The 9,845-nt window shown below is 55.4% G+C and overlaps 5 protein-coding genes across 5 annotated transcripts, besides 10 other annotated features; all 5 read right to left on the bottom strand.

The window, feature by feature from the left end:
* Nucleotides 1-139: 139 nt before the first annotated feature.
* Nucleotides 140-190: a sequence feature (A-rich).
* An 81-nt stretch (nt 191-271) lies between these two features.
* Nucleotides 272-1,138, bottom strand: TraAM80_01293 (uncharacterized protein; the record flags this gene model as incomplete). The annotated part of the gene is made up of 1 exon (XM_029378345.1): nt 272-1,138. One exon carries the CDS (start codon nt 1,136-1,138, stop codon nt 272-274), a length of 867 nt encoding a protein of 288 aa, XP_029241857.1.
* Nucleotides 1,139-1,337: 199 nt separating this feature from the next.
* Nucleotides 1,338-1,357: a microsatellite.
* Nucleotides 1,358-1,631: 274 nt separating this feature from the next.
* Nucleotides 1,632-3,185, bottom strand: TraAM80_01292 (uncharacterized protein; the record flags this gene model as incomplete). Its single annotated transcript, XM_029378344.1, has 1 exon — nt 1,632-3,185. One exon carries the CDS (start codon nt 3,183-3,185, stop codon nt 1,632-1,634), a length of 1,554 nt encoding a protein of 517 aa, XP_029241856.1.
* Nucleotides 3,186-3,387: 202 nt separating this feature from the next.
* Nucleotides 3,388-3,416: a microsatellite.
* Nucleotides 3,417-3,603: 187 nt separating this feature from the next.
* On the bottom strand, nt 3,604-4,143 carry TraAM80_01291 (uncharacterized protein; the record flags this gene model as incomplete). Its single annotated transcript, XM_029378343.1, has 1 exon — nt 3,604-4,143. The coding sequence occupies one exon, from the start codon at nt 4,141-4,143 to the stop codon at nt 3,604-3,606; it is 540 nt and encodes a 179-aa protein (XP_029241855.1).
* Nucleotides 4,144-4,153: 10 nt separating this feature from the next.
* Nucleotides 4,154-4,180: a microsatellite.
* Nucleotides 4,181-4,552: 372 nt separating this feature from the next.
* Nucleotides 4,553-4,580: a microsatellite.
* A 159-nt stretch (nt 4,581-4,739) lies between these two features.
* Nucleotides 4,740-4,793: a microsatellite.
* Nucleotides 4,794-5,126: 333 nt separating this feature from the next.
* Nucleotides 5,127-5,143: a microsatellite.
* A 172-nt stretch (nt 5,144-5,315) lies between these two features.
* TraAM80_01290 (uncharacterized protein) lies at nt 5,316-7,658 on the bottom strand (the record flags this gene model as incomplete). Its single annotated transcript, XM_029378342.1, has 1 exon — nt 5,316-7,658. One exon carries the CDS (start codon nt 7,656-7,658, stop codon nt 5,316-5,318), a length of 2,343 nt encoding a protein of 780 aa, XP_029241854.1.
* Nucleotides 7,659-7,823: 165 nt separating this feature from the next.
* Nucleotides 7,824-7,847: a microsatellite.
* Nucleotides 7,848-8,013: 166 nt separating this feature from the next.
* Nucleotides 8,014-8,039: a microsatellite.
* Nucleotides 8,040-8,377: 338 nt separating this feature from the next.
* On the bottom strand, nt 8,378-9,685 carry TraAM80_01289 (uncharacterized protein; the record flags this gene model as incomplete). The annotated part of the gene is made up of 1 exon (XM_029378341.1): nt 8,378-9,685. One exon carries the CDS (start codon nt 9,683-9,685, stop codon nt 8,378-8,380), a length of 1,308 nt encoding a protein of 435 aa, XP_029241853.1.
* Nucleotides 9,686-9,787: 102 nt separating this feature from the next.
* Nucleotides 9,788-9,845: a microsatellite.

The raw sequence follows: 9,845 nt of genomic DNA, 5'->3' as shown, positions 1-9,845 counted from the left end.
TCCCTGACGTCGTTCAAGTTACACGATGGGATTAAGCGACACCACAGCGACGACACGGCGTGAGTGGATACGTGCGTACACACAAAGGCAGCGGCGTATCCCTCCTTCGCCCGCATGTGTTCTCCTTCCACCTCCATCGTTTTTTTTTCTTTGATTCCCTTTTCTTTTCTTTCGTTTCTTTTTTTCTTTTTGCCTGATGTTGTCTTCCAGAGTCACACACGCACACACTCGCTGCCATGCATCCTCACTGCGTCGCATCGCCCCACAGTGGTCAGTTGCCGCGCCTGCCCTTTTTACCGCGCTGCCGCGGGCCAAGTTCGAACTCTCGCGTGTAGCGCACAATGCCCTGCGACGGGCGATTGGGATTCGTATCGCCCTCGCGCATGTCCCACATGCTGCGTGACCCCTTCCTGCGCTCCTTCACCTGCTGCGTTCGCTCGTCGTGCTGCACGTCCCGCTGTACCTTGCGTATTGTCTTGTTAAAGACTCGCAGTGTTCCACTATTCATGTCGTAGCGGCCCGACTGCTTCAGCGGCGTCGGATCACCCATGCGCCGCAGGAGGTGTTCACGCTTCAGTTGACGGCGCTGGAAGAGGGCGATGCGCTTGTCCTTCGCCGCATGAAGCGCGCTGCCTTTGGAGTAGTCAACGGCCTCGCCGCGGGTCTCACGCTCCCACCATGACCGCTCCCGAAGGTCCTTCTTCTCCTGCGAGGCCTGCTGCAGACGGTCCGCAAACCCCACACCTGACTTGTTGTTCCGAAGGTGGTCATACATGCGGGGTGGGGCGGTGGTAGTGCTGCTGTTGCGCGAAGAGGCGGGTGCGGCGCTCGCTGGTCTTTTCCCGCCAATACGCTCAAACTGTCGCCACGACTCCTCAATGCGCTCCTCCATTGTGGCGTTCTCGGCATGCAGGGCGGCGGTGCGGGAGTAAACGTCCTGAAGCTCCTCATTGATTTTCTGGTGGTGGACGAGAAGGTCGCGGTGATCCCGCCGTGCGGCTTTCAGGTTCTGCTTGTACGCTCCGACAAACTTCTCGTTCTCGTGAAAGTGAATGCCGCGGTGCAGCGAGCGGGGGCCTGGAATCACATTGCGCCGCTTCACCAAGTCGCGCGTCGCACGACTGTTCAAAGGCGGCATGTACGAATCTACGACTTCGACTCACTAAGACGGTTACCGCAGGCAAAAGGACTCCTTTTCCCCGCTAGTCTGGATGCGCGCACTTCGCTACACCTGCACCACACCCCTCTTTCGGGCGGATACCGCACACGGCAACACCACCAGTACGAGGTGGAGAGAAAGACGGAGGTAAATGCAAATACGTGTAAAAAAAAACAAAACGCACACACACACACACACCAACCGAGTCGTGTCCGCTCCACAACCCCGAATTTTTCCTCATTCCACCACTGCCTCATCAGGTGCCAGGGCAGCAGAAAAAGGAATAACACGACACAAGGGAGCGATGTACCAACACAGTGAAGGCGCCCAAAAGAGACGAGTGTCACAAGCACAACAGAAAGAGAGAAATACAGCAATCATGCGGAATCAAATGAGGGCACAAGAACAAACGAAATGCAGGCGTAGTTAGCGAGGAATAGACCCAAGCGAGCGAGGAACAGGCCGGCAGGCATCACAGCTCGGCAAAACGAATGTTCACATTCGCCTCAGTAGGGCTGTGCATGCCAAAACGTGAGGGCACTGCGCGGGTGGTGTTGCCAACCACTCCGGTGACACCCAACCATGTCGTGGTAACGTATATGACGCAGCCCACCACCAAAAATATCAGCACCACCACCAGCATCGCCTGGCAAGTTACCCACCAGGTGGATCGCTTCTTTCCATGCAATTCACACCACCCAATATGCCCCTCCACGCACTGGAAGGTGTGGGGGTCCTCACATATGGCCATCAGGGAGACGGCCGTCCCGGTGGGGGAGAAGCCGTCCAGGGCGGTCAACACCTCCATGCAAAAACTCCTTTCCTCCTGGCGGGCACTGGCCGGGTAGCCCATCCAAGTGTCGTCATCCGCCCCCTCCCTCGGCCTACCTGGCTTGTTGCCCACCGTGATTTCCCCACAGCGCACCTTGTGGAGAAATCGAACGTTGTCAATCAGATTCGCCGCAGTCTGCAAGATGGGGAGCCGTAATAGCGCCTTGACTGCCTCTGCTGTCTCCACCTCTTCATCCGCATCCGCAACATCACCGTCTTCTTCCTTCGTACCACCGCTGTTGGGTTCCGCATCCCCCTTGTAGTTGCCCTTTGCGACGGCACCGCCAGCCGCGGCCACGTCACGAGCCAAACTCGCCCAACTTGGATCGTTGCGAAAGCGCAGCTTCATGCAGAGGTAGTTGCAGACACTGTGGTAAACGTCGTCGCACGTGAGACGATTAACTACCCTCATGGCTTCCTGCGCATCACCAGAGCCCCCGGTTTGGCTCAGCTTAAGCGCCCGCTGGACCTCCTGTGCCACCGTCGCCTTGTGTGCAAAGGCAAAGTAGGGGTCTTTAATGCGATGCTGCGCTGGCTCCGTCTTGTGCAACATGTAGCGTTGGTAGTAGCCCCACCAGAGGTCCAAAACAGTAACGGCAGCACCGTCCGCGGTGAGCCGTTTTTCAGGCCGGAGGAGCGACCACACCGCTTCGTGAATGTTATTCATCGCCCTCGTGACGTTACCAGCCGTCGCAGTAGCAGCATCCGTCACGGGGAAGTGGGGCCCCTCTCGTACGAGTCGCCGTTTCGCAGTTGTCCTCGTGGAGGCTTCAGTCGTCTCGTGCCACGTCATCACAACGTGGTTCGCCACTGGGGCCTGTGCCCTGTGGCGCATAAGGTGACGGCTCAGCTCCCCGTTCAGCAGCAGGCACGGGTTGACGCACGGTGCGCACTGTGCAAACTCCATGACAATGAGGCAGTTATTGTCTTCCCCATGCACGTTACTGGCGCCACGCTCGGCTGGGGGTGGCAGAAGAGTGAGGTTCACCGCGAGGTAGCAGGCCACCGCCACCTCTCCATTGGAAAATGTCACACTGCCCATGCCGCGGTTGGCATCAAACACTAAATCTTGCACCTCGCCGTAGTGGGCAAAAAATCCCTTCACGTACGCCGCGTGGTATGCGGCCTGCTGCGGGAAGCCGGCAAAAAATATCTCGCGATACACGTTCGGCGTCGCTAAAGGAGTGGCACTCATTTCTCTCGCCACCAACAGTACTAGTGGTGGTGGGTGCAGTTATTGCCTGTTGATGGTGCCCCTCACCCAACACTGCCACCATGCAAAAGGAGGCGCAAGCGAAGATGAAGGGAGAAAAAAGAAGACAAACAGACCCCAAACAGGTATCCAAATCCACACACTGGATAATACAAGGCAAACGCACGGCGGCTGACACACGCACATATATATATATATATATATATATATATACGGCGAGAACACCTAGATCAAACTACAACGTCATTAAAGAGACGTGGACAACAAGAGAAAACAGAAAAAAAAAGGGAATACAACTAATGTGTCGTTCGCCTGCCGTCACACCTGCACTACGACACTTCGTAAAAGGAGGGGGAAAAAATAAATAGAAAGAGAGGAATTACCCCTGCCAACAGGAGAGCTAGTAGGCGCCGGGGTCCACCTTCGCCGCGCACTGCATCTCCTGCTCCAAGCACACCATCTCCTCCGGCGTCCACTCATTCTCCAGCTGAAGGTATTGGCGCAGGCGTTCAGCCCCTTCCATAATCGACGGCGCCGCCCTTGAGATCTCCTGAATCCGCTCCGCCACAAAGGCGGCAAGCAGGTCATGCAACTCTTCAATGCGAAGGTAACTACAGCACTCCAACACCTGAATCAGGAGTTTGTGCTGCTCAATTTTCCGCACCAAGGCCATCTCCCAGGCAGCTGCAAAGTTACTAAGGGAAGCTGAAAGCGGCCTCGGTATCTTAACGCTTCGTTTCTCGGGTTTCTGCAAGTACTCAACCACAAACTTCACCACAAGTTCGGTGTAGTCAAGTTCCACAGGCGGCATCTCTGCATTTCCACCCTCGTCGAGCTCAGCCAACGCCTGGAGAAGACCAATTTGCTCCCAGGCAACGATGGCCGGTATCGTAAAGGACACCCCTTCCTGAGAGCGAAGCACCACATCACAAGCAGGCATGCCCTTTGGCATATATATATATATATATATATATATACAGTCTTGTATTTGAGTTCCACTAAACCTTACCGCCGCGTCTTCCTCTTCTCGTTTGTCACCACGTGCGGAATTGGCTCGCTGGCTCACGTACTTACTTTCCGTTTATTGACCTATACATAAATATATGTCGCTTTTTGCAAGCACTCACACGCGCATTCCAAGGCAATGAAGACGAAGGAAGGCACCTCCACAATGAGCCACCACACACGCACAAATCAAGCAATATATGTGAGTGCAAAAAACAATTGCCATCGGAAGAGAATAAAAGAGAAAGTTATGTGGTATGTGTGCACGTAAACACGTCGAAATAGGACATGAATCATCCATAATATTTTCGTTGGCTCTCTCTCTCTCTATATATATCCCTGTATGTGTGTGTGTGTGTGTGTGTGTGTGTGGAGCGGAGAGAAACAGAAGGTGCTTAGTATGGATCGGTAATCCCTTATGGTGGCCCGTTGAATGCTCTCTCTTTAGGTGCGCCTCCGTTGCAAGGGTACACAGAGAGGCACTCCCGCTTTATTGAGATAAAAGGTAGACATATACACCCTCTTCCTCACCACCACCACACACACAAACGCAAATACAATCACAAACACAGAGGCACAAATACACGTCTCTTTCCAAGACAAGGAGGAAGCCCTAGCAATCATGCCCAGATGCAGTGAGGAGACAGAAGATACCTCCGTCCCCCACCCCAACGAGCACCATTTCCCCAAAACGTACAAAATCTTTTTCCTTCTGGTCGTGTTTGGTTTCATTTTCCATCAACAGTGCTCGTACGTGCATCCACACAGATGGACACCCGTATCGATGTGGTTCGAAAGGGGTTTGGGGGATGGGAGAGTGGGGACAGTAGGTGACGACACTCCTCTGTTGTGGCTTATTCTTGCCTTTCACTCCCTTGCTTTCGGCAATCACTCGTCACCGCCACCCCTCCCATTTCCTTTTTTTTTTTTTTTTTGCTGTCGTTCTCCTTTTGTGGCATTATCTGTTTATTTCTTTGTTTCCCACCCCTACCCCCTTTTATTTCTCCTCCTCTTTTTTTTTTTTTTAGCAGTCTTGTTGTGTTTTTTTCCGTTCTTGCCGTCTGGTTCCAGCGGGGCGCCGGCTGGGAGGGGTAAGAGAGGCTGCGGCTACTCCTCGTCGTTGCCTGGCCACTCGTTCTCTAATTTCAGACACTCTATCTCCCTCTTTGTCCAGTCACTCCGCACGCTGAAGCACTGACGCAGCAGCGCAGCGGCTTCGAAGCAGTTAATAGATGCGTAGCTCGCGCGTATAATATAATCTGCACACCATGCAAGGCACATGTTCTCTAGCGACGATATCTTCAGTGCCCTGGCGGCACGAATGACGCCGGCAAGCAGAGCGACGCGGTTAGAGTCAGGCGCCTTCACCAGTAGTGCGGCACAGACATCTGGTTCACGTAAAAAGGGCGCCGCAAAGGTGTAGCTTATAGTGGGAGCGAGGTACAGAACCTTCATCGCCAAAGCCGTCTCTTCCTCTGTTTGGCCTAGAATTTCATGGTACAGAAAGCTACGCTCCCAGGAAGTCAAGAAACGAACCAGCGGAGCACTGAGCGGCTCGGGAACTATCGTCGGATGCAGTCGTTCCATCGACCCTGCGTCGCCAGTAAAGTAGCACAGATACGCCGCACAGAGCCGCAATGCCTCCGGGAAAATGGTCGGGTAAACACCGCTACCGTCCTCACAAGCTCCACCCCCACGAGCTGCATCTGGTGCCGGTGCTACCGATTCCACTTGGCTTTGTGTGCTATTTGTCAGCTGTGTCGCGCCGGTGAGTTCGGCAAGCGCCATTGTTTCGGATGTGGGTTGGTGTCTCAGCACCAAGTTCTGCGAGACCGAGTACGACGTCAGGCTTTGACTCTGCAGCTCTTTCTCGGTAGCCGGGGTTATGATGTTGACAGAGAGTAGCGATTTCTGCACCTCAATGACGATCTCCTCCTTTGAGATGATGAAGCACTGGTGCAGCTGACCCGTCGCGGCATCCTCCGTCAACGGAGGCCCACTATTGCAGGTAGCTAAGTTCTGATTCGAGGATTCCAAACTGCTGCTGTGTACCGTCGACCATGCATGTGTGTTGGGGGTTGTTTCTGTTAATCTGTGACTAGGCCGTGGACTCCTGGGCGACGCCTCCACACTGCCAGGGGTCCCCGTACTATTGTTATTGTTCCTGTTTACACTGCTATTCTCTGGGGAAACAAACTCTTTACTCCGATTGAGCATCGCCACATCCTCATTTGAGGAGGAAAATGTACCATCCGTGGGAAACAGGCTCTCGTCTTCGCCAATCATGCAAGGGGTGCGTTGGTGAAAGCCGGAGGGAGAGGAGAACTCCTCATTTGTGAGACTGCGTGGTGAGAGACACATTGGGACACCCGAAATGCCATCAAACTCCGCCTCCTCCCCAACTGCGGAGGGGCATGTGACACGGACTGTGGTGGCATCACATTGTCTGACCACCACCATCGCTGCGGCACGCGGTAATTCTAATTTGGAGCGGCCCGCTTTACCGTCGTTGTTGCCGTTGCTGCCATTCCCGCAGGTTCTGCTCGACGCAGTCGACGTTACCGTCGCTGCGGGTGCCTCTAAGCTGCCCTGTAACAGCGGGTGGGCGTATGCGGAGGGTGGGGTAATCTCCGGAACCGGAGGGGGATCGCTATCAACGCAACAGCACTGCACGCTGGTTACTGTGCTTTCTGTCGGCACTACTACTACTTCTTCTTCTTCTTCTGTTTCTGTTTCCTCCCTCTCCTCGAATGTGCTTGGCGTCGCGCTGTCTTCGTTGTAAGCATCCGTGCCAGACGACGGCAACATCAAACGCTTCCGCAATATCCCAGCATTCTCGTTAAACTCCAAGTTGCCACCGGTGTTGCCGCTGTCGTGACTACTACGCGTCAAACTGCCACCGCTCCGAGGATCTTTTTCTTGTCCCCGGATCGGTGTTGGTGACGAGGGCGTCCACTCCGGCGAGGGACACACCGATGGTGTACGGCTGCTGCTGCGGTCGTCGTCATGTTCAGCGCCACCGGCAACCTCGTCGTCTAAGAAGCCCACTGGGGGGTCTAGATAGTCAAAGAGCTCCACGCTAGGTTCCCGCAGCCTCCCCCCCTCGTAGTCGTGGCTCTCTTTGTATTCCGCCGTGCGACTGTCGAAGGTCTGCACCGCGCCACAAATGCAGGTTGACTGATCGTCCTCCTCCTCCCCGTCCTTGTCGTCATCGTCATCGTCGTCCTCCTCTTCCTCCTCCTCATCAAGAATGCGGTCGGGGGTGCGCTCGGAGTTGCTTCCACTGTTTATGCAAATATTATCGGCATCGTCTTCTGTTGGTGTAATCGGCGAACAGTGGCTTTCCGCCCATATTTCTAGTGCGAGGTGCACAACGAGGGAGAGCTCCCCGGCCCCCTCTGGCACCGCAACCCGCGTCCCGTCGCCTGTCTGCAGATATATGACCGGCATGACGCGTCACCACGCGCTGGCCCGGCAGAATGCGTGAAAAAAGACAAAATGCACGCAAAACAGCTCGCGCACCCGGACCCCCCCCTCCTTTCCTTTGGTTGCTTCTAGCAATTGTTATCCTTCGTCCTTGTGCCTCCGCTTCGCTCGCACGTCCCTAGTAGCTGCAAAATCAAAAAATAAAATAAAATACTATACATATATAGGGTTGGGAAGGCGGTGTGAGACCCAACGGGCAAAGTCACGCCGCTACAAGTCGATATAGGGAGAAGAGGGGCACCTACCTTCCTCTTTTTTTTTTTTTGACTTTCCTCTTCCCCTCTGCGTTGCGCCCTTCTTCCCTCATGGTAGTCGGCGCAAAAAAAAAAAGAAAAGAAAAAAAAAGTGCAATCCTTCCTTTCTTTTTCATGCGTGCACTACTTCTTCTTTGCCGTCGCATCTCTCTCGTGCCTCTTCCTGTTCGCGCGCGCTCGTCAGTGCCCCCCCTCCCCCACCTCTGGTGCAGAAGGCACTCCCGACTCCTGCACAACCCCGCAGGCCGAAGAAAAAGGAGGAGGGAATAACAGCCAGGGAAACACACACACACACAGGTGAGCGGCGTTAACAAGTCAATGAGAGGGATATGAACCCATCACCTTCTCCCTTCCCCATTCACGTACTCGCACGCACATCTCTCTCCCACATTCATGGCAGTTCGTTTCAGTTTTACTTTGCAGTCATTTCTACTCCAACATGCTGCGGTGCCGCTTTGACTCGCCAACGCTGAACCAGAGCAGCTCACCGCGGCGAAAGTGGGCCTCGGTGCTGCTGGTGGGAACGATATGACGCTCCATCACCGCGTCACCCGTGCCGTCCTGCCTGACGTGGAAGACGTTCAGCACGAGTGAGGCAAGCGGAACCCGAAAGAAGGTAGTGTTACGTCTAACAAAGGCATTCATCCGGTGGTGCCGCGACCGCAGCACCTTGTCATAGCCATCACTCATGCGACTACTCGTGTTCTCCTCCTCATCCTCGGCACTATCGTTACCACCGTAGTCCTCGTCATCGTCGTCGTCGTCGTCGTCCTCCTCGTCCTCGTTGTCGTCATCCGTGTCGTCGCCTCGTCCTCTCTTGCGCGGCGGTTGAGCGGCGACTCTCATCCTGTCGGCACCTGCCCGTTCCGTGGTGGTCATTGGGTACGCGCAGGCCAAACCAGCAAGCGTGCCGACAACCACGCAGGCGTCCACATCCTCGCCATCGCCTCGTCGCAGGCCTGGCTCTGCCACCCTGTTGGTCGTGGCGCCTCCGTTCCCCTCACGCGCGGGGCTGTTGTTGGCAGAGCGATAGGCAGCGAGGTCATCCGCGATGACCTGGAGTGATACGCGCGTGGAGGCAAAGGACGCATCACCCTCGGAAGCGGCGCACCACTCACTGAACAGCGCCGCCGCCACCAGTGCCACCGGCGGCTCTTGGTGGCACTGGCTAGACAAATGGTGGGGGAAGAGGGACTCCACAGCGTGCATAAATGCCAACTGCTCCACGCTGCGTCCATCCGCAGCCTTGTGATGCGACAGGGAGCGCAACATGTCCTGCACAAATGCGTTACGCTCTTCTCCAGCCGTGGCGCCACACTCATAGCGTTGCTGCAGGTGGCGCAGTAGGCGATGACGAGTCGCACTACGAGGGGGAGGGACCCGCCGCGTCGTCCACGGTGAGGAGATGAGTGCGAGGTGCGGAAACGCAAACCACCCCTCCACCACATCGCCGTCAAGATAAAAAGAAGATGTCGCAGCAGGAGCACCACCACGAGAGTCGCTGCGTCCAGCATTCCCACTCGCTTTCCGTTGCTCCGTCGCCTGTGTGAGAAGCAGGCGCGCCCATTCTGGCAGCAGCTTCCCAATGGCGGCACGTTGCTTGACTTGCAGCAGCGGAGGCGCGTCCCCCTCCTCACCTTGCGCCAACAATGCCGGATGCGGCTCACGAGCGTCCAAGAGGGAGAAGAAGTGCTGCAGAAAGCGACACGTCGCCCCCTCTAGATCCCTGACGGCCATTCCCTAACGGGTGACGAAGAAGAAAGAAATAGAGCAGGAACGGCGCGCACACACATGCAATAGAATAAAAGCAGATAAAAAGAGGAGGCCCAGTGGCAGGAGGAGAGAGAGAGAGAGAGAGAGAGAGAGAGAGAGAGAGAGAGAGAGAGAGAGAGAGAGA

This window comes from Trypanosoma rangeli, assembly GCF_003719475.1.
Source record: "Trypanosoma rangeli strain AM80 chromosome Unknown Tra_15.4_contig_00025, whole genome shotgun sequence".
Lineage (NCBI taxonomy): Eukaryota > Euglenozoa > Kinetoplastea > Trypanosomatida > Trypanosomatidae > Trypanosoma > Trypanosoma rangeli.
Note: the sequence above shows the minus strand (reverse complement) of the source record. Positions and strands in the feature narration are given on the sequence as shown.